The 21,735-nt window shown below is 46.8% G+C and overlaps 1 protein-coding gene and 1 pseudogene across 1 annotated transcript in view; both read right to left on the reverse strand.

Moving 5' to 3' along the window:
• Window positions 1-2,670: 2,670 nt before the first annotated feature.
• Window positions 2,671-21,735, reverse strand: part of Pcp4 (Purkinje cell protein 4) — a 62,491-nt gene continuing 43,426 nt past the window's right edge. The window contains exon 3 of the mRNA XM_028752558.1: window positions 2,671-3,074. Coding sequence (XP_028608391.1) covers window positions 2,947-3,074 — 128 coding nt within the window. The 3' untranslated portion in view covers window positions 2,671-2,946. The remainder of the gene's footprint in view (window positions 3,075-21,735) is intronic.
• LOC114608574 lies at window positions 5,506-6,075 on the reverse strand (annotated as a pseudogene).

The following is a 21,735-nucleotide window of genomic DNA, read 5'->3' on the forward strand; positions in this document are numbered from 1 at the left end:
ATTTACTAACATTTTCTAAGCAGATTTTTATCAGCATATTGATGTCAAGGAATCACCTTCTTATGGCAGATAAGTTCTCCATGGAGACCTGGCCAATTCACAGATCCAAGATGGACCCATTTTCAAACTCAGATGCTTAGGGTCCTACCTGAAGTTCCGATAATCATACCACACCCACTATGGTCTCAGCCTAGAACAGAGTATCTCCTTGGCTAGTGCCTCTGTGCCAGCTGCCAGAGATGATTATTCAGGATCCCCCACCATCTTTGAGTTTGTTGCAATGGGGCCTTATCCTTGGGTAAGGACATGTGGGTCTCCCAGTCATTGTTTTGCTCCCATTGCTCCATGCCCTACCTGGACAATAGTCCAGTGGAGGGAACAAAACCAGGTCAGTTCATGACTCAAAGCTGCAGACTCTTGGTTGCACATCCTGAGAGGGCTTCTTCCTTTCAGGATGAGCGTTACAAGAGGTCCTCCTGAACCTGGGGCCACACACTGCTTCCTCTGTTCTTTTATTCTGTGAGACCTAGACAGCAGATGCCACACACCCAACCCATGTTTTTGGTGGGAAACAAATGTCTCACCGCCACCACTCCTAACATCTGGAGCTTTAGATCTACATGAATCTACCTAGGAAGTGAAAAGTTTAACTCATCGCTAGGGCTCAAAGGAAATCAACTGTTCCCTTGCCCTACGAATTCAATTGAAGGCACACATTGAAATATCTGAGGGAGCCCTCCAAACTTTCCCCACCTGGCTGAAGGAGACCTCCCAGACTCTTAGGATCATCTAAAGAGACATTAGCATTTTTCTTTACAGAGAGTCCCTAAGAGGCAATATCTTCCTTAGACACTGGGTGGCCTCCAGCTGCCAGGGCTAGAACATACCCCATAGGAACAGGACACACTTCCTTTAGATCAGTAAGTGAGAGGGTGGGGGGAGTGGCAGAGCTGGGACACAGGTCAGATATGGAGATCACTACCTGTGCATGCATTTTGGGCCCCAGCTTACTTCACATTAGCAGCCTTAGGGAGCCCTGAGCATGGCATCTTAAGCCATCTAATTTCCATGACACTCATACTCCTCACTGTCTCAGCAACTCTTTCTGGGGGATCTTATCAATCTGCTGTCTTCTTCTCAATGGGGACCATTCCATCAGGAGTCTGACTTAGTCCTCACTGGTTATTACTGCAGAAGTGATCCAATTTAGTAGTCATTAGCTGAAGTCATTGGGAGAGTTCAGGCATAACCCCCCACCCCGGCACCTCCACCCTACCCCAGTAGCCACAGGGAAGAGGTAGCAGCCGGGATATCTTACACAAGGCGACAAGCACATTTTTAGATAGATTTTTCTGTGGCTAGACAACCTCCATGGGTTCCAGTCTTGCTCAGCCCATTCACTTAACAGCAGCTGAAGGGCTTTGTGAGAGAATAGTGTCCTCTCTAACCTCCAGCTGCTCCCTGCCAAACTTCATTCCCACCACCTCATCCACCCACAGTCCAGCACACAGGTGTACACACTCAGACACTCTGCCTCTCTTCTCACAAGTGCCTGTGACCCACCCAGAGCCCTGGCTAAGGAACACACAGCCAAGTCCACCTCATACATGGTGACTTCTCAGTTGTGGGAGAAGTATCACTTCTGTTCCAGGTTCTCCCATGGCAAGGCTCAACTGAGCAGCCATAAAAACACAGGTGTAATGCTCCTGGCCCTTGTTGCCCGAGGCCAGCTCAGTCACTCTCTTCCAACCTGTACTTGACTCCTGATGCTGTGGAGCCATGCTTCCCACAAAATGGACATCTTTGCTACCCGTGGGAATTCACCAAGACATGTGAGACTATGTGTTTGCACTGGAGGAAAGCCAGGCAGCTTCTCCAAATTGTGATAAATAAGCTAAGCAGGTAACAAACCACCACGCTGAGCTCAGAGGAGCCTGGAGCCTGGGCTCAGAGGAGCCTGGAGCCTGGGCTCAGAGGAGCCTGGAGCCTGGGCTCAGAGGAGCCTGGAGCCTGGGCTCAGAGGAGCCTGGAGCCTGGGCTCAGAGGAGCCTGGGCTCAGAGGAGCCTGGGCTCAGAGGAGCCTGGGCTCAGAGGAGCCTGGGCTCAGAGGAGCCTGGAGCCTGGGCTCAGAGGAGCCTGGGCTCAGAGGAGCCTGGAGCCTGGGCACAGAGGAGCCTGGAGCCTGGGCTCAGAGGAGCCTGGAGCCTGGGCTCAGAGGAGCCTGGAGCCTGGGCTCAGAGGAGCCTGGAGCCTGGGCTCAGAGGAGCCTGGACTTGCCCCTTGGAGTTACACAGCTGCAAAGATGGCCCTTGTGGAGTGGGGTAACCCTTCAAAGATCTGAAATGCACTTGCTAATCACACCTGGGTAGAATCCCAACTCCAGGTGCACTGCCCTCCTAGATTTCATGTTCTCCTGGATGAGCTGAGACAGTCGAAGGTGCAGACTACACTTCCATGCTAAGAAAATACAGCCACCGGCTATTGGCAGCTCACACTCTGTAAATGAGATAGAAACTCCATGATTGAGAATGACTAGCTCCACCCTAACAAAAGCATTCTGTTCTGCCCCTAAAGTTTTAAGAATATAAGCCACACCTGGCTTGCGGTTGTCTTTAACCGTATAAACCTTTGCGGTTCCAGCCAATGGGAGAAATGAAGACGGACACTAGATTCAATCATCTTACCTCCTTTTTATTACAACATCAAGGAAAATCGTTGCAGAGGAATTGAAATGGAGATAAATAGATCAAGCTACTCACAATTTTATTGTGGACACTTGCCTATAGGGTCATAAATACTATTGGGTTTCTGTTCATGCATTTCAGGTTTGCAGCGGGGTGTGTACTGAGTGTGGATGACTTCTCTCTAGGGTATTGTTCTTTTCACTTCTTGATGGACGGTGGTTGAACTTGGTGTCTTCAGGTGGACCAGGAAGCAGCTTCCCCACTAGGACTGTGATCCCGCCTTTTTCTTCTGGAATTTTCTGAACTGAGACTGAATGGCCACAGCTGCACGCTCTGTCTCTGGTGCATCCATGTCGATATCAAATTCTTCTTGGACTTTCTTCTGCCCATCTGTAACAAAAAGAAAAAAAGAAAAAAACAGAAATATAAGATGACCACCTGAAAACGGAAGAGCAAAGCCAGTCTAGATGTATGAGGCTAGGCGGGCCATCCAGGTAGGTTCAGGTACTCATTCACCCACCCCAAGACTTGGCCTCATTTGTAAAGCAAAATCAAAGGAAGCATGGTGGAAAGTTCCAGACATTCAGAATCTACAGCTCTCTAGCTATCTGAACTCTACCGTGAGCAGGATGATGGAAGTCACAGACAGTCTTGACACTTTCTCATGATGTTAGCTGATGCTCACTGTGTTCAGAGCTGACAGGGAGATACTTTGGATACCTGTGTTGTGTTGCTAATGAGAGTTCCTCATTGTTTTCCAGGCCTCTTTGGTGGTTATTTTTATAACTGAATGACACTATTTGACCATCACCATAAGACTGCACTTCCATAAGTGACACATTATAATACTGTAAAGCACGCAGAGTGGTATATCTACTTAGGCAGAGAAGTAGCTAGCTCACACTAACATGGTTGTTGAAGACCAGTTACAAGCCAGCACCAAGTGAAGACTTAAGGTAATCTTGCCTTTGTGCTAGGCGCTTCTGAGCAATGGCCAAACAATAAGTAAGCAAAGTCCTCCAGACAGAGAAGGGACATCTTTTTACATCTTCCAACTCAGTGAAGGCTGAACACTGGAGTCACAGAAAGAATCATTTCTTTGTCTCTTCTGACTGCAGACACAGGCACCCCAGCCCAAACTCAGGGTGACTTCTTGTGCAGTTGCATGGAAGGTGCCCATAAGGCAAATCTGCTCATTTGCTAAGTCCAGGGAGAGGCCAGGTTGCCACCCTGGACTAGCATGTGGAGCAGAGGGGCTACCTAGAAAACCAGAGAGTGGGGAGGGGAGGAAGTGATAGAAATAATAGGTGATAAATATAGATAATAGATAAATAATAGCTGTATAGAAGACAGATAAGATAGACTATTGATAGAAAGATGACAACTAGGTAGATGAGAGATGATAGATGACTGACAGAAAAATAGATAGATAGTAGGTAGACAGGAAGATAGTAGACAGTAGGAAGATGATTGATAAATGTTAATAGTAACAGATGGTGAGATAGATGATAGATGGATGGATAGATGGATAGATAGATAGATAGATAGATAGATAGATAGATAGACAGATAGATGCATAGATAGATAGATAGATAGATAGATAGATAGATAGATAGATGATAGATGGATGATAGATAGATGATAGATAGGTGGATAGATAGATAGATAGATAGATAGATAGATAGATGGATACATAGATAGATAGACAGACAGATAGATGCATAGATAGATAGATAGATAGATAGATAGATAGATAGATAGATAGATAGACAGATAGATGCATATCTACATAAGATGATAGTCGACAATATGTAGGTGGCAGATGATAGTAGTAGGCAGATAGATGATGATGATGAATATAGATGACACAAAGATGATAGATTAATAGATGATAGGTAGATTGATGATGAAGATAGATAGTAGAAAAATAGATGATACATAGATAAATGAGAGACAGACAGACAGACAGACAGATTGATAGAAGACAGACAGATGTAGACAAGCAGATGGTAGGTGGCAAATGGATGACAGATGACAGACACGCAGGAGAACCCCTACATATTCCAGAAGCCTCCAGCACGGCTGGAAATGCCATTGCAGATCCTTAAGCAGGCTCCTCTCAGTTCTCTCTCTCTCTCTCTCTCTCTCTCTCTCTCTCTCTCTCTCTCTCTCTCTCTCTCTCTTTCTGAATGCAATGCCTTTTATTTGTATCTGATGATGAGAATGAACACACCCAGCAGCTCCAGTGACTTTTGCTTACCCCACTAAGAAGCAAGGGGCTTAACAGGGTCTCTCTCCGCAGCAGCACTCTTCTTTAAAGGGACACTGATACCTATGCAGCCACCTGACCTGGACAGTCAGGGCTCAGCTGAGATGGGAGACTTGGGTTGTCTCAATCGGGGGACAGGTCCCTAAAAGCCCACCTCTAAAGATGCCACCGTGCCTGGTTCTGGACCAAGTCTCCTTGTTAACCACTTACAGACAATAGCCCAGGCTCTCCCCTGTGGACCTGATCCTGGCAGACTGTTTTATTTTTTCAGAGTTGCTCTTTTTAAATCAGTGACAGAATGACTCCATCAGAACACCAGACACCTCCCCAGGTGGAACCTAAATTCAATCAAACATAAACTGGGATGTGACTGACTATGCAGAATCGGCATAATGACGGGCAGTGGGAAGACACCCTAAACCTCTATCCTAGCACAGCTGAGAACTCCCTGTGAGAGGGTAGGAAGGACAGGGGAGAAACAGCATGCTTCACGCAACTTGATACTGGGGGGGGTGGGGGGAGGGGGCAGGACTGTTGGCCTCCACAGCGCCCCTACTTCCCTTCCAGCTGCTCATACAGTTTGGGCACGTAGTCGTCCCACTCTGCTTGGTAACATGTGCCAGCCACCGGGGCGCCCAGGTTGTACTTCTTGCGGAAGGACTCCACCTTGAACTTGGCACGGTTGTCTCCAGACTTGTTGCTGAGGATGGGCTCGTCGCAGCTCAGAGGCTGCGTCTGCTCGTACACCAGCCAGACATAGCGGTGGAGACCTGTGCCACTAGGAGGCCCAGAGCCCACATAATCGGAGAGGACAGTGCCACTGCTTATGTCATTGCCTTTCATGTTGACCACCAGGAAGTGGTGCCATTCCCTGCATTTGGGGTCCTTCCTGCTGGGAGCATCCGGGTCAGTGAGGACCAGGGTGTAGAGTTTCCCAGGATCAAGGCCATCCCATGAAATGCTGCTGGGCCTATTCATAACCTGGGTGGGCGTTAGCACTTTGCCCAGCTCGTCCACTGTCACCCCGGCGGCGGCGTAATCGACCCGCAGGAGGTGCTGGGGCGGCTCATCGACCTCCTGCAGGCATAGCTGCCCGGCCCACTGGCTGATGTCGGCAGCCATGGCGACGGGAGAAATGGAAGACACAAGCGCGCGCCGAGGCCCGACGGCTTCCTCTCAGTTCTCTTACGAGACTACACAGCTTCTGGCTGGAGCATGCCAGGCACTTTTCCAATCCTCCATTTGGAAGTGAATGCTCCGCCTCTGGCCTTGTGAGCCTTGTTAGTGTGATGGGTTGTGGCCTAAATCACTTTTCTTTCTGACTCACTTTGAAGGCTTCAGGGCTGAGACAGAGTGCAGGGAATGCTGAAGGGCATCCTCCATGATCCACAGGGGCCAATAGAGAGAGAGAGAGGTTGGTCAAATGCTTACAGTTCCATCCCTCCAGGCCAAGTGGCCCTTGGAACATTGATCTACACAGCAATGAATATCTCAGAGCCACAGAAAAGGGTAGAAATTGCCTGCAACCCAAGTAGATGCTGAGAAATGTAAAATTTATGTTGTCCCACCCACTGGCCTGGAACTAAAAGGCAAGAACCCAGCAGACATACCGTGACCCTAGCTCTGTGCTAATGTCAACATCGTGCATGGCTCTATAGCACTGTGAGTTGTCATTGGTCCCAGGGGCTTTTTATTTCTAATCCCTTCCTCCCAGAGGAGACCCTGCAACATTCACCGTGAAGTGGGGGCCAATTGAAGTTGCAATTCAAGGGAGCTTGGGAGAGGTTTTCACAGATTAAAAAATTGTGGCTGCAGCCCAGAGGCTTTGAAGGGCCTGATCCATCTTCTCCCTTTTGTAATAATGAGATAAAACAATAATTTTATGTTTCTGACAAGTGATAAATGAAGATGCAGGAAATTATGTATATTTAGGGAATCCGAGATGCAGTAGTAAAGACGGGTCATAAAAATAAATTTTACAATTACATCTTAAACTAATATCTTCCACCCAAAGGGATTTATTGATGCCACCCTCATCTGAGAAATATTACAATGCTTCACAAACCCACTTCTGATATTTAAGAACTTGCCACTTTCTGTTTACTTCATAGTCTTGTCTCCCTTCGGGGCAGTCTACATTGTCATAGGAGAAGCAATGTCTTCATCTACCAAGCTGGCCAAGAACCAGAGTGGTAGAAAGAAGAGGAGAAAGACAGACAGCTCATCAAATCTAATGGCAGAGTTGGTACCAGTGAAGGGCTTGGGATGGTCCCATGGGGTCCTGAAAGACAGGACTGGCCAGTTCTGAGTATCCTAGATCAATAGCAGCAATGGAGGACTAGAGAAGAAGCTGGGCAGAACCATATCTGGGTTCCCATCTCCAGAGCCTCTTCCAGCGTTGTAATCTCCCAAGATCCCCTTTGAGTGTCCCTAGTGATGATGACAGTTCAGATGGAGGGTAAGTCTAAGAAAAGTCACCCTCCTCCTTCACTTTAGAGAAGAGCTTAGGGCTCGCTAATAGTATTTGCTGTTGATGTTGTAGAAGGCTCTCAGCATTGTAGATAAGAAGGACAGAGACCATAGGGTTTGTTTCTATGACTGCATAATATCCATTAAAAATACATTACACATACATACACACACATACAGACACACACACACACACAGAGAGAGAGAGAGAGAGAGAGAGAGAGAGACAGAGACAGAGAGAGAGAGAGAGAGAGAGAGAGGGAGAGACCTGCATTGTGGTTCACTGTAGCCTTCATTATCCATTAGTCTACTTCTTTCTTCTCATCCCTGGTTTGTGAGCCTGGGAAGGAAGGGGCTCTGTCTACCTTGTTCCAGCAGCTCTCTTAGGGCCTGACACCAAATGGGTGTTCAATTAGCAGCTGCTGGTTGTGAACAGCTCTGTCAGGCGAGCACACACTTTTAGCCTGAGGTCGAAGACACCGTCGTGTCCTGCAGTGTGCAATTTCTGTCAGCCAGTGCGTCCTTGTTCTCACTCTCTCCTCCTCTACTAAGGATTCACAACAAGTGTCTAAGCAAGTGAGGCTGGGAAGTGTGCTGCCAAAGTCATGACAAGGCCAGCCAGAAGTGTGTGGCTTACAAATGATAGAAGGTGTGAGGATCGAGGTGCAGCCATAGGAAAACGGTGCAGGGCACATAGACAGTGCCACCAGATAGGCATGGAATGGGTGGGGTGGAGCAGGCTCAAGCCCCAGGAATCTCAGAGATTTGAGACAGCTGGAGTAGAACAGTTCCCTCCCTGCCTCTGTGCCTGCTTTGGAGCACTTACCCAGGACTCTCAACTAAGGTGACCACCAGCAGTCAGTTAAGTATCACAGCACCTGAAACTCCTCTCCATGCTAATGAAGCATCTCACTAGCCTTAGCCTTCAGCCAATGACCTTCCCTTCCTGGATAGTCTCACACCCCTCCATAAAATTACATAATCCCTGGTTCACCCTGAATAAAACATATGCATTCACATCCACCCCCAATAAAGAAATTTGAATAAGCTAAGATCATCTCAGAGAGCTGCTTCATTAAAGATCGCCACAGGGAAGGCTATCAACTAAAGAAAATGTAACAGTAAGACTCCCAAAGAAGGCCTTCTCTCTTCTGCCTCTCTGGCACTTGGCACTTGCTCCCAGACAGACCAGGATCCTGTCCATCCTGGTCCTGTTCTCCCCTTCTAGCCTGGTGTACAACTCTGAGATCCTGATGGGAGACACAGACTGTGAACCCCAGGCTTTGCCCTGTCTTCCACAAGCTGGTATATTGGTGACATCCCAGACACTGCCAGAGGAGAGGCAGAACACAGGACCACAGTGAAGGAAGCATTGTTGCTTTTAAAGGGGAGGGCCTCAGGTAGAGAAAAACAGGGTGCAGGCATCCAGATACAGATACCTAGAGAAGGATCAGGAAGGATCAGGTGAAACTTCATGTCACCAGCCCTGAAGCCTGGGACCTGGAAGAAGGTAGAAACACAGCAGAGATGGCCTAGGTGAGGATGGAGTATTTTAAGGAATCCCACCAACGACGGAGAGCTATGTTCAGGTTTCTCAATCCACCCTATACTAGACACTGGCTGCCACTCTCATCTGGCCAGGGGATGAGCAAAACACCTGCAATGCACCATGTCCCAGTGGTATCTTTGGCCTCCTTGGACTGAGGCACTGGATCCTCCCACCTGCCAGACCCTCCTCTGAAGCACTAGAGGTGTGTGAAGCCCAGCCAGAGTCGGACTTGGGATTGCTTCAGTTGCTGTGACCCCAGGAAAGGTCATAGCTGCCTTTGTTCTTGGTTTTCCTTTTTTAAAACATAGAAATAAAACAATGCCTTTTTTGTTCTAGCTCCCCAGTGTCATAGACAGACTAACAAGGAACAGAGTATCCTACAGTGAATCCTTCTAAACCAAAAGGCTTCCTCCAGGAAGGAGGGAGCTCATGCAAAGCAAAAGAGTCTCTAGGCCCTTTCCCAAAGTTGTAAAGGCAGTGGACAGGTTCTAGGGCAGGAAGGCACTTTAGTAGGGTTGTCTGCAGGTTGGGCAAAGACTTCCAGGCATATGGTTCTCATGAGCTGTCAGTCACCATGAGTTGGTTTTTTGATGGTGCAGTTGCCTGAGTTGCCCACGCTTCTCTACGTAACCCCTCATTCATGTCCCTGTAAGCAAACTCACTTAACGCACTGATTAACTAAGATAGACTTGGGTGGACCTGTTTCCTTTGATCTGTCCTTGCTTCCTGGGGTGAAGAGACATTAGTTCAGATCTTCCCATGAAAATGAAATTAAGGGTTGTCTCTAACCATCATGGCCCCAAGGAAGGCTTGTGTTAAAGACAAGGGACTGAGGTGCATATTTTACATACCAAAGCAGACCTGTCTTCCAGGTTCTCCCAGCAGCCCTCAGTCCCTATTTGGCATACTCTGCTCCCAACCCTGAACTTTCCAGCCCAGGGGCTAGCCTTCCCTCAGAGGGTCTTTCCTAGATAATCCAGATATTTTGGTCTTGACTCCTCCTCCTCCTCCTTTTTCTCCTTTTCCTCCAACTCCTCTTCCTTTTCTCTTCCTCCTCCTTTTCCTCCTCCTCCTCCTCCTCCTCCTCCTCCTCCTCCTCCTCCTCCTCCTTCTTCTTCTCTCTCTCTCTCTCTCTCTCTCTCTCTCTCTCTCTCTCTCTCTCTCTTTCTCCCCCCTTTCCCATGTTGACTTTCCTGGCCTTGGTCCTTGGGGCCAGTGAACTGACAGCAGCTTCCCAATAATCCTGCCTTTAATACAATCTAATCTGGTTTAATCTGGCTCATTTTAGCAGTAGAGAAACAAACTGTCAGTTTGTAGCTAACACAGCTCTGGGTTTTCTTTTTTTTAAACGTGGAAGTCAAATTTCTTCCTTCCCTAGCCCCCAGGGAAGGTACAGCTCAACCCCTTCCTGCAAGTCAACCTTCAGTGAACAGTATCAGGCTATACGTGGTAAGGGCTGCAGAGGCCAATAGAAAGGGCATAGGCAAGCATGAAGTGGTTCAAGCCCTGGGCTCTCTACATGTGCTTATTGATGTGATTCACAGGTTATGTGTGCCCTAATTCAGATAAAGACGGACATAGACCATCATGGCTGCTCCATGGTCAGCCTGGGCAGCTAAGTATATCTATCTGCCTTGTTACAGAAACACTCCCTGCTGTGTGGAAAACCATGGAAAACATATTAAAGATACAGTCAGTAAGGACCAACCATTCATGACACCCAGTGCAGGGCACAATTCACAGGTCAGAGGATAGAGAGAGACTTGCCGCTGAATAAGGGCCCACCCCAGTCTCTGTGGTTAGGAGGACCCTGAACACACCAGGGAGCACTGCGAAACAGTAAAGTGTCATTGTCTTTCCCACCTGGCAGCACTCCCCTCTCGTCTCTGTGGATTGCCTCATAAAGATGTTTGAAGGCTTGTTTCTGGACTGGGTGGGCTCAATCTGACACTTTCGTTTAGGATTCTACTGCCCGAATTGGAAAAACCTACATCAGCCACCTCCAATGGTGGCTCTTATCACTCCGAGCAAGCAGTATTTTTCCATAACACTTCAGCCCAGACATTATTTGCATCTGCCTGGAGTTCTGGGAGTCTGTCATTTCCTTCCTTCTGCACGGACAATAAAATGCTGAATCTGATCACAGAGTGGTCAAGAGTGGTCACACTACTCAGCAGAATCTGTATAAAAATTGGCAGCTCCCTTAGAGAACAGAAACAACCCTGGCTTCCTGACCATTTGCTTAAAAAAAAAAAAAAAAAAAAAAAAAACAAAAACCAGCCCCCATATCCACAATGACACTTGGTGACAGTATGCCTGACCTTGTCAAGGTAGTGTTTGGGTAATCCTGCCCAAAGACCTCGTTTTAATCAGAGTATTTTCTTACTGAGCAAATGGATCTTCCCTCACACACTTCCATGAGTTTTCTTGTACGAATCATTTGATAGGCAAAGGGAATCTTAGGTACAAAGTTACAGAACTGCCAACTGAGGAAAACCCCCAAGGACCACCTCAGGCCTCTGGTAGCATTATGAAAACACAGCTCAGCTTGCACATTAATGGATTCTGACAGGTATCAAGTCTGGTGTGGTGTTGGAAGTCCTTAGGTCTGTCCAAGGACTGAATAGCAACAGAAGTGGACAAGTACCAGCTAGTCAATCAGATAAGGTCACTGTGGCAGAACACAGCTTAGATAGGTGTTTCCTCTTGTCTTGAGGCTGGGAATCTGAAACAGAGGTATCAATCAGCATGGATGGTTTCTCCTGAGTCCTCTCTTTCAGATGGTTGCCTTCCCACTGTGTCCCTATGTGGTGAAGAATATTCCTGTGGCTACATACTCAGAGACATCCTTCCTAACAGGACTTTGGTCTTACTGGATTACCATTCACCCTAATGTCCTCAGTGAGTGCTAGCCACCTCTTTGAAGGTGCCCTTCCCACATGCAGTGACATTATGAAGCACAAGAGATTAGTGTTTCAAATAGGATTGTGGGAGAGTCTCTACCTACCTATGACGACCCTCACCTAATTCTGGGGTTTTATGAGTTTTCAGGACACTTAGCTGTGGTTGGTTTCTGCGTCTCTATAAACTATGTAATGTTTGTTGTTCCCATGTTACAAAGGCCAGAAATAATAATGAGGTACCTCATCCAAGATCACCTAGTGGGTACTGGCCAGGGCCCGGTCTGCTGCAATGCTGCACTATTTATGTTTTATAGATGTAAGCCAGGGTGATAGACTCCCACACACAGCAATTAGCACAGCTCTGGGAGAAAGCATAACCTCAGAGCTCCCAGTCTAAACACATGATTCAGTGAACTGGTATGTAAAAGTCCACCAGCTGACCAGGTGGAGTTCACCAGGATTTATTATCTCTTAGCAGTGGGTCCATAGTGAGCTGTCCCTGTTCTGGGGACTTGGGGATAGCAGAGAACACATTCAAGCTCCTGATTCCCAGAGGAGAACAGAAAATGGATAAATCCACTCATTGAAAGTAGAATTTTAGAGAGTCCCAAACCAGAGCAAGGTACCAATGTGGACAGGAAGGAGTGAGAGAGAGGGGAGTGGGGAGGGAGGGAAGGAAGAAGGGAGGGAGAAAGAGAGTGTATGTATTTCTGTGGTAGCTATCAGGTGAGGCACCAGGAAGAGGCCAGTGTGGGAAGGACAGGTCCAACCCACCTCCCAAGGAAGAGAAGAGACAATAAAAGTTCTTCAAGGCTTGGAAATGACAATTTGGTGAGCTGTTCTCAATCCCTGCAGTCACAATCTAAGAAGCAGACTTCAAATAACTAATATTAATTCCTTAGAAATTAATAGCCGTGAAAAGTCACCCAGAGCATGACAGAGCTATTCAAAGATCCCACCCCAGGCCAAGAGAGGATGAAGGGTTTGAAATGCAGCAGAATTCAAATGAATAAGATATGGCGTTTGTAGCTCAGTGGTGAAGCAAAGCTTACTTAGTACGTACATGACCCTAGGTTTGATCCCTATCGTGAGACAAAGCCCCTGGAGTTTGTTTTCCTCCATATGTGATATTCATTGAAAACACATGGTATATGCACACACACACACACACACACACACCACAAGCGCACATCATATTTGCCCCCGACCTTGAGAAAGGAACTCTTAACTATATTTGTTTCTAGGTCTATGATAACGTGACATCATTGTCTCATGGTACCAGCAATAAGTTATGAACACAGTTTTCAGTTTCAGCACACCCTGCATTGCATGCACACCCACCCTGCATTGCATGCACACCCACCCTGCATTGCATGCACACCCATGTAAGCACACACATGCAAAGGCTTCCATTTACATAATCACAGCTCTCTACAGTTTGAGCTTTATTTGACAGAAACTAATTACCTCCTAAGGCCTAATCCTGTAGATCAGAAATCGGTACATAACCAGTAAATTGCGATATAATTGTCCTGAGTGGGAGTTTCCCTTCGTTAGAAGTCGAAGCACATAGCGTACTATAAAAGGACTAAAATCTTAGCACTCCATAAGGAAATAACTAGAATTTAACTTAAGTACACCCTACAAGTGAGGTATGTGAATGCCAAGGTTTGTGGGATGTCCTACTGTCTTTCAAAGTATAATGTTAACTCTAAAAGAATTAGCCTATGACTCGTGTTGCTCTTGATACAATTAAGCTAGTCCACACAAAGCACTTGGGGGATCTGAGCTGAATCCACACCTCTCTCTTACCAGAGCCATAGGGAGCCAGTGTGGGATGTTTCTGAGGACCCAAACCTTGCCCTTGGGATTATGACAGCCAAAGTGACAGGTAAAGAAAGCACGCAGGAACTGGGAGTTTTTATCCCTTACACCTCAAAATGGATGGAGATGCACTCAGACCGTAAGGCAACCCAGTTTGGAGAAGACAAAGTCATCTTCCTCCCCAAACTAAAATTAATAATAAAAAGAACTTAATGCACATAAAGCAGATTACAGTGGTGACACTGAACATTGAACACTGTGTTTTATGAAGTACTCATTAAAAAAAAAAAAAGTGTTCTTAAATGCTGGGCACACAGTGGTCCAAAGTGTCCCCTCCTCCTCCTCAGCAAGGGGCTGCTGGGTGAGAAAGGGCCATTCAAACTGAGCAGGAGGTGTGATCACAGCAAGCCACAGAGCCCCTGCTAGCTCCAGCAGCAGCCTCTGTGGTTACTGCACAGGGGCAGCTGGTGTGAACAATTGCAATTTTCCAGGTCTCTGCAAAGAGCAGAGATTAATGTACAAGGTCAAGCATTAGCCACAGCATGCAAATGGACTTCCTGCATTGTGGGTTTCCTAAATCACTCAAAAGCATGATCCTTCTTCCTACAAATTCTCCACTCACCAGGCTAGCCCTTTCTATGGTTCATGCAGCTTTTCCCAAGGGAGAGCAATTCTTTGTCCTAAAATAGAGCCACCCTAAGACCTGCTGTCCAGTGCTGTATGGCTTGGATCTTGGAGGATGGGAAGCCTAATTTGGTCATCTGAAAAGGACGGTTTACTCTATGCTTCCCCGTGTCCGTCATCCAATCACCAGCTCCATGGAGCTGTGCTCGGCTTATGTAAACCCCACGTGCACCCCAACTGTGTGCTCTTAACTTGTCAAGTTTGTGCAAAGCTACAGGCTCTGATTGGAAAAAAAAAAAAAAAAGAGCCATCATGGGAACAAATGTCCCTCAAGTTCTTCACCCTCAAAAGCCAATCCACGCATCACTCAAAAAATAATCTTGTACTGGAAAGGTAAAACTCATTTCTAGCCTTGCCATTTTCCAGATCTGTCATGACTAAATAATATCAGGTGAAATCAGGGCTTAAGAAACACGCATTGATTGTCCCACACCCATCCAACCCTTGGGGCTGGGAGCCAAGGTCAAGGTTCAAGCAAAGTGGGTATCCCCTGAGTGTCTTCTTGGCTTACAGATGCCCTGACCCTTTTCTGTGTCCTAAAGGCCTGGTGTCCCGACCTCCTCTTAAAAGTATACATCCCATCTGACTTCCTCTTAACTACCACTCTGTCCCTAGGCACCCACCCTCTGAAGGGACAGAGGTTAAAGCTCTAAATATAAAGCCTTTATATTTAGGGCTCAGTACCAGTCAAAAAATCCTTCCTTTGATAAGAAGAAAGCAAAGACTATAGTCAGGCACACAGAGAGACAGCCTGACCAGGAAGAGCCAGTCTCTGAGACTTTACTGTGGCCCCTTCATGCCCCTTCCTATTCTGGAAAATGACGTGAACAGGAATCTAGGTTGAGGTCATATAGGGATAAGAACTGAGTGCACTGTGCTCTAACCAGGTGGTCTGGGCTACTACTATTAGAGAGGACAGCTGGCTGGCTGGCTGGCTGGCTGGCTCACCCGGTATGCACTGAGGTGGCTGAGCTGGAGGAATTAATTCCCAGCTGAACTCATGGGAATGGAACTCTGCTGACCGAGTCAGCTCCAGCCAATGTGTGGATTACTAGGACCCAGGATGGAAGGAGGGAGTCTCAGGTAATAGCCAAATATAGAAGAATCCCACTTCCAGCCATACTAGGATCCTGGTGTGAGGGGCTTCTCTGGAGCAGCACAGGGACACCTCACCTATTACCCTTTGCCTGGTGCCCTGAGTTAGGATGCATTAAGGGTCACCTAAGCTCCTGCTGGAATGACCCATCATGTGACAATCTCCTCATTCATCCTGCCTAGCACTGCACCATCCAGACTGGTTCTCCGCTTCCCAGAAGTCCTGTGAGGTATGTATACCCTATAACAAAGCATTCCTATGGGAACCTGCAATGCTGGTGCCTGTGGTCTTCCCCTCACCTCCTGAATCAGAGACAGAGGTGGAGAGGAACATTATTGCATGAAGAAATGATCTTGGGCTTTGCCTGACAGGACTGCAAAGGTCTCTCTGCCTTAGTATGAATACCACTACAGGCCTTAGTGAAGAACAGCTTGAAGGAAAGAATATGCTAGAACCTTCAGGGGTATCGAGGATAGCACGTTGAAGGTCTCCTTCCCTCTGGGCATATGGACTGAGCTGTTCCCGCTCTGCAGTCAGTAGTAACTGCTAAAATGTAGAACCACGAGAGGGGGTGTCTCCTTCCCCTCCTTAACCCTCCATCAAAGAAAGAGGTCTCTGACAAGTACCCTGGTCTATACTGCTTTCCCCTTAAAACAGCAGCCGAGACAAATGTGCTCAAGAAACTCCAGAGGCAGATGAGTGTTGTAATGTCCCCTTGCTGCCTCTATCTATCCTCTTCTTAGATATAAAAATCAGGGAGTGAGTGTGAGCTTACCTCCAAGATAGCTTTGAGCTTCTCTACTGCTAGGTGTGACTACACAACTAAGTTCTGGCTGCTACCATACAAACAGGAAAATTTCTTTTCCTATTCTTTTCCCTACACCCTCTGCTTTGTGCTGGCTGAACCATGTGTGCAATGACCAATGCTTAGGCTGCCACGTTGTACCACAGAGGGAAGAATTCTTATCCCGAGGAAGGAAGAATGGTTCTAGGGACCCTTGGTGCTCCCAGGATGATACTTACATACAGACACTTTTGATGAGAGAAGAACAGTCTTGCTTATTATTTAAGCTGTTGTTATCAGGGTTTCAATTGCCATCAGTGACCCCCATCTGCTCACACATATGTCATAGCCAGTGCACACACTGAGTAATAAGGACATCCAAAGGTGTTCCACTGCCTAGCACTGCTCTCCTGGGTTAGTACTTTATCCCCTTGACTTTTCTCCTGCTGTGTGCTTCTGCCCACTTTCTGAGATGGTGGCCATTTCTTCACAGTGGTACGTACATGTCTAAGAACCTCAGTTCTGGGCAGGCCTGGAGGTGCAGGCCTTTGATGCCAGCTACACTGGAGGCTAAGGCAGAAGGATCAGTTCAAGACCAGCCCAGTTAAGACCTTGTCTCAAAATGAAAAGCTAACTTTAAGGGGCTACGAATATATTCCTCAGGGGCAGCATGCTTGCCTGCCATGTATCAGGCTCTGGGTTCAACCAAGAGTGCCGGAACATCTCCCATGATGCTCCCCAGCAACCTTTCCTTTGCATCCGTACCCTTTACCAGCTCCTCACTGCAGGCATCCTGCTTTTGTGATCTTTTCCCTGGCAGAGTGTAGCATCTGCTTCTCACTTGACAACCTGTTTCCATCTGTTGTAAAGGCATGGCTCTTCCTGGAATTGACCATACAAAAGGTGGGCGGGGCCAGCTCAGCAACTAGGAAGGAGCTTTCCCTACCTGGTCACCCACTATTTTCTTTCTGCTTTGTTTGTTTGTCTGGTTTGGGTTTTTTTTGGGGGGGGGAGGGGGTGATTGTTTGCTTCTTTGTTTTTGTCCAGTTTTAAATTCTTTCCGCAGCTTTGGAATAACCAGTCTTTATTCTCTCTCTAACCTTGTCTGGCGTCTCCCTGGCATCATGTGTTCCTCGTCACCCAAATTTCACCTATGCTTTGAGCTTCCAAACTTTCAGATGCAAGACTCAGAAAAGCAAACTATGAAAACTTTCCGCTCTCAAACATCTCCCTGGTTTTCAGTGGGAAGAGTAGTCAGATGCCATCAGAACTGCAAAACATCTTAAGCCTGAAAAGGGCGCCCGTTAGCCTTACTAACATAGAGACCTGATTCCGGCAACTGTGTAACTCTCCCCAATCTCGAATTTCACAGAGAAGTTCACATGGAAGAGGAAGGTAAGAAAGGTGACCATTAGGGTATACAGAAGGAAAGAGGCTCCTCAAGATGTTAGAGACAAACAGTAGCATAACAGTTAAAAACCACCCCCAAGTGCCAGGCAAAACTCAACCTTTTCCCCTCCCCAGAGCCATTCCCTTCACAGCTTCCTGGGTTAACTGCTTCCTTATCAGTGTGTACTGCCTGGAGTCATCCTTAGGTGATAAGGCCTTGTTTTCCGAGGCCCTCAACGCAGCCAAGCTCTATCTCCTAGGATACCTTTTTCCTGTTTTTTCACCTCGGTGCCTCTAATCCAGGGAGAGAGCTGTTTTCCTGTGCATATTGTCAGAGATTCTCACACCATTCTTTTTAGATGCAAACAGACAGGCCCTTTGCGTATTGGATTTGACTTCTGGGAACTTAAATCTCTGAATGGAGTTCTAAAAGAGGATGTGCGAAGAAGTAGAAGAAGTAGCCCATAGCCCAGCACTTGGGAGGCAGAGGCAGGTGGATTTCTGAGTTCGAGGCCAGCCTGGTCTACAGAGTGAGTTCCAGGACAGCCAGGGCTATACAGAGAAACCCTGTCTCGAAAAAAAACAAAAACAAAAAAGAAGTAGCTGGGGCAAACCCCTCAGAGTTGAATGGCTGAGCAGAGCTTTTTACCTGGACCTTCTCCAGCCTGGAATCTCAGGCACTTGGCTTTGCATGTGTTATGAAGCACAGGGCAGAAATCAACATCACTATGAAAATGTCTGCCTTCTCTGTGTAGCTTTAGAATATAAACATGGTCGAATATGTGTGTAGTGATTCAGAAAGGATCATGATGGAAGTCAGAACAATAATACACGTTTCTATCAATGTGTGTGGACTACCAGAAATTGTCCTGGGCATCAGGCTCTGTTTTCCAGGCCCACGGCTGCACACTTCCACTGGCCTATACCTGAAATGAAGACATCTGAGCACTGTCTCTGCTCGGATGGAAGGCTGTCTCCAGAGCCCAGACACTGGCTGAGAAGTTGGAAACCATCTCTAGAGATGGGTCACCTGAAGCTTAAGCCTTGTGCTAGTTATCAGGAATGTAGGCCCAGATATTATAAAAAATAATGTTGAAAAAAAACCTGGGCTCTGGAAATGGCTCAGTCAGCAAACTGCTCACCTCACAAGCATGGGCCACTCTACTGGATCCCCCAAACACACCTTGGAAACAAAAACTGGGCAGGGAGTATGTGCTTGTGAGCTTGGCATGTGAGGCCCACTAGCCAGCCAGCCTAGCCTACATGTTACATGGGGAGGTACAGGCCAGTGAAAGAGAGCCTGTCTCCAAAAGAAAGGTAGAAAATGTCACACTGCTGAAGAATAACACTTAAGGTTAACCACTGGCTTCCATACGCATTCACACGCATGTGCATACACCACAGGTGCACAGGCACATATGTACTCACATATGCACACACACACACACACACACACACACAAATAAAGTAAATCTAAAACACAAGAAGAAATGAAATACTACTCTAGGTGAGGCAGCACCCTGGGCTCCAGAAGACGACATTGCACAGTTTTAGAGTTAGCTTTAAGCAGCACTTAACAACATTCTGATAGTCAATTCCAAGAAGACATTCGTTCAATAGTGCTTTCCCTGGGCTGATGTGCTCCAGGTTTCTCTCATGGAGGTGGTTGAACCCAGGAGAGCCAGCTACTTTACCCATCACTCAACACGACCTGAGGACAGATGACCACACCTGCAATTCCCACGGAAGCCTGTTCCTCTGAAGCCCTCTTACAGACCACAACAAAAGCTGTCATTTTAGTCCTTTCAAGAATTCCAAGAAGAGAGAGATTTCTACCATCAGTTGTTCAACAGAATTTTTCTAAACCTGAAAAAGCCTAGCGTCACATGGAAAGAAGCAAACTTGATTTCAGGATTGCCTATATCAGACTGGACTATGGCTGTGGCTCTGAGACACTGTCTTGATTGATGATTAATGTGGAAGTCCAAGCCTACTGTGGTGACACTGCACCTAGGCACACAGGTATGAGTTGTATAATAAAACTGGCTGGCCGAGTATCAGCCAGCTAATGAGCTAGGAGCAGTCTTTTTCTCCTCCATGGTTCTGTTTTGAGTTCAGGATTAAACTCCTGACTTCCCTGCCTGATGGATGATGCCTGGAAGTGGTAAACAGAAATTAACCCTTTCCTTCCCAAGTTGCTTTGGTTGTGGTATTTATCATGATGACAGAAGATAAAATAACATGCTAGGCATTGTGACCCAAAGATGTACAGTTCAAACGGATTTAAATCTGTATTTGGAGGTTGGAGAGATGGCCCAGAGGTTAAGAACACAGGCTGTTCTTCCAGAGGACCTGGGTTCAGTTCCCAGCATCCAAATGGTGGCCAACAACCATCTATAATTCCAGTTCCAACCTCTTCTGGCCTACACCAATAAAGCATTCATGTGGTGCACAGACATGCATGCAAGTAAAACATATTTTTAAAAACTCACATAATAAAAAAAACAAGTTTAAAAAATGTAAACCCATATTTTTCAACAACCTACTAAAACGCCATCCCCTGAGGCGTGGTATTTACCAGCTGAAGTTAACAGGAGTCTTTCTGTCTGTATCAAAGTAAGCAGAGATGGAGAACCCATTTTGGACTTCAGGAGCCCAGAGGACAGCAACTGGAACTGGCAAGGGTTGCCATTTAGACAGAATGCATCTGACATTAATTTGTTATAGAATGGAAATATCTCCCAAGAGCTGTGATGGCCCACCTTTTGCAAGACTCATTTTAAGCTGATCCTAGAAAGGTGCAGTGGGGAATTATATTTCACCCACTGTGAGTAACCAAGGTTACTATGGGCTATAACCCATAATAACCAATGGGCTATTTCAATCCCAGACTCATCATTGGCAGGATTTCATGGGTTTGTTCAACTGTGAGATGTGTGGATAGAATACGGCTGGAGTTTGTATCTGTAGGAGGCTCACAGTGTCTTCTAAGACCCCACTTTAGTCTCCCACAAGCATATCTGGCTGCTAACTTCAAAATTACACTTCGACTCTCTTATACAGGGCCATAATTTAAGGTGTCAATAAAAGAGGCACATGATAGTCTAATTCTCACTTGGGACCAGTGACCAGAACTGGGACAGGCAGAGAGTGGCCACTTCAGGCACATCCTCGATAGGAGGATGACTCAGAAGAGCCAAGTGGCATCCCATTGGCTGACAGTTAAAACAACTATAAAACCACAAAAGGTAATCAGAATATCCTGGCTAAAATAAAATAATGTTAATATTTAATTCATTGCAGGTGTCCCGGTCACTGGTACCCACGGAGCTCAGCTCTCTGTGATATCTGGGGCATCACTGTCCACGTCTCTGCTCACCTGAATGTTAGTTAGCTGTTCAGCAGCCACCTTGAAAACCCATATGCACGGAGGGTAATGTTCAGGAAAAGAAACCCCTTTGTATATCTACCAGTCAATGGGTTGGAAATGCCAATTTTGAAGCTAAAAGACTGAATTCTCATGAATGCTGCACAGTCTCTGTGAGTTCGTTTGTGCATCAATTCTGTTGTTGCGTAAAAGATAGTTTCCTTCGAGTCATCCATCACCTCTGGCTCTTATAATCTTTCTCTTATCATCCTCTTCTCCATGGATCCCTGAACCCTGACAGGTGGGGTTTGATCAAGATATCCCATTCAGTGCCAAGTGCTCCCAACTTTCTCACTGTCTGCACATGGACTGTGTGTGGGTCTCTGTGTTAATTCCTATCTACGGCAAGCAGCTTGTCTGATGAGGGCAGGGCAGTGCACCGATCTATGGGTGTAGCAGTATGTCACTGGGAGCTGTTTTATTACAAGCTTGAGTCAGACAAAATTCAGCACAGAGAAGGGGAAATCAGCATAAGATTTCCACCCCTAGCCAAGAGGCTGCTTATCATTAAAAGCTGCCAGAGGAGGGAAAACCAATTTTCCTCAATGGAGTGTTGCTGGGTATATCAACATACCCCAGGGCAGACCCCATGCTCAGAAATAGCAGGCCAACATAAAACCAGTTCAGAGGGAGGGGAGAGGGAGGGGAGGGGAGGGG

The sequence above is a fragment of the Grammomys surdaster genome, unplaced genomic scaffold (genome assembly GCF_004785775.1).
Source record: "Grammomys surdaster isolate TR1022 unplaced genomic scaffold, NIH_TR_1.0 125925, whole genome shotgun sequence".
NCBI lineage: Eukaryota > Metazoa > Chordata > Mammalia > Rodentia > Muridae > Grammomys > Grammomys surdaster.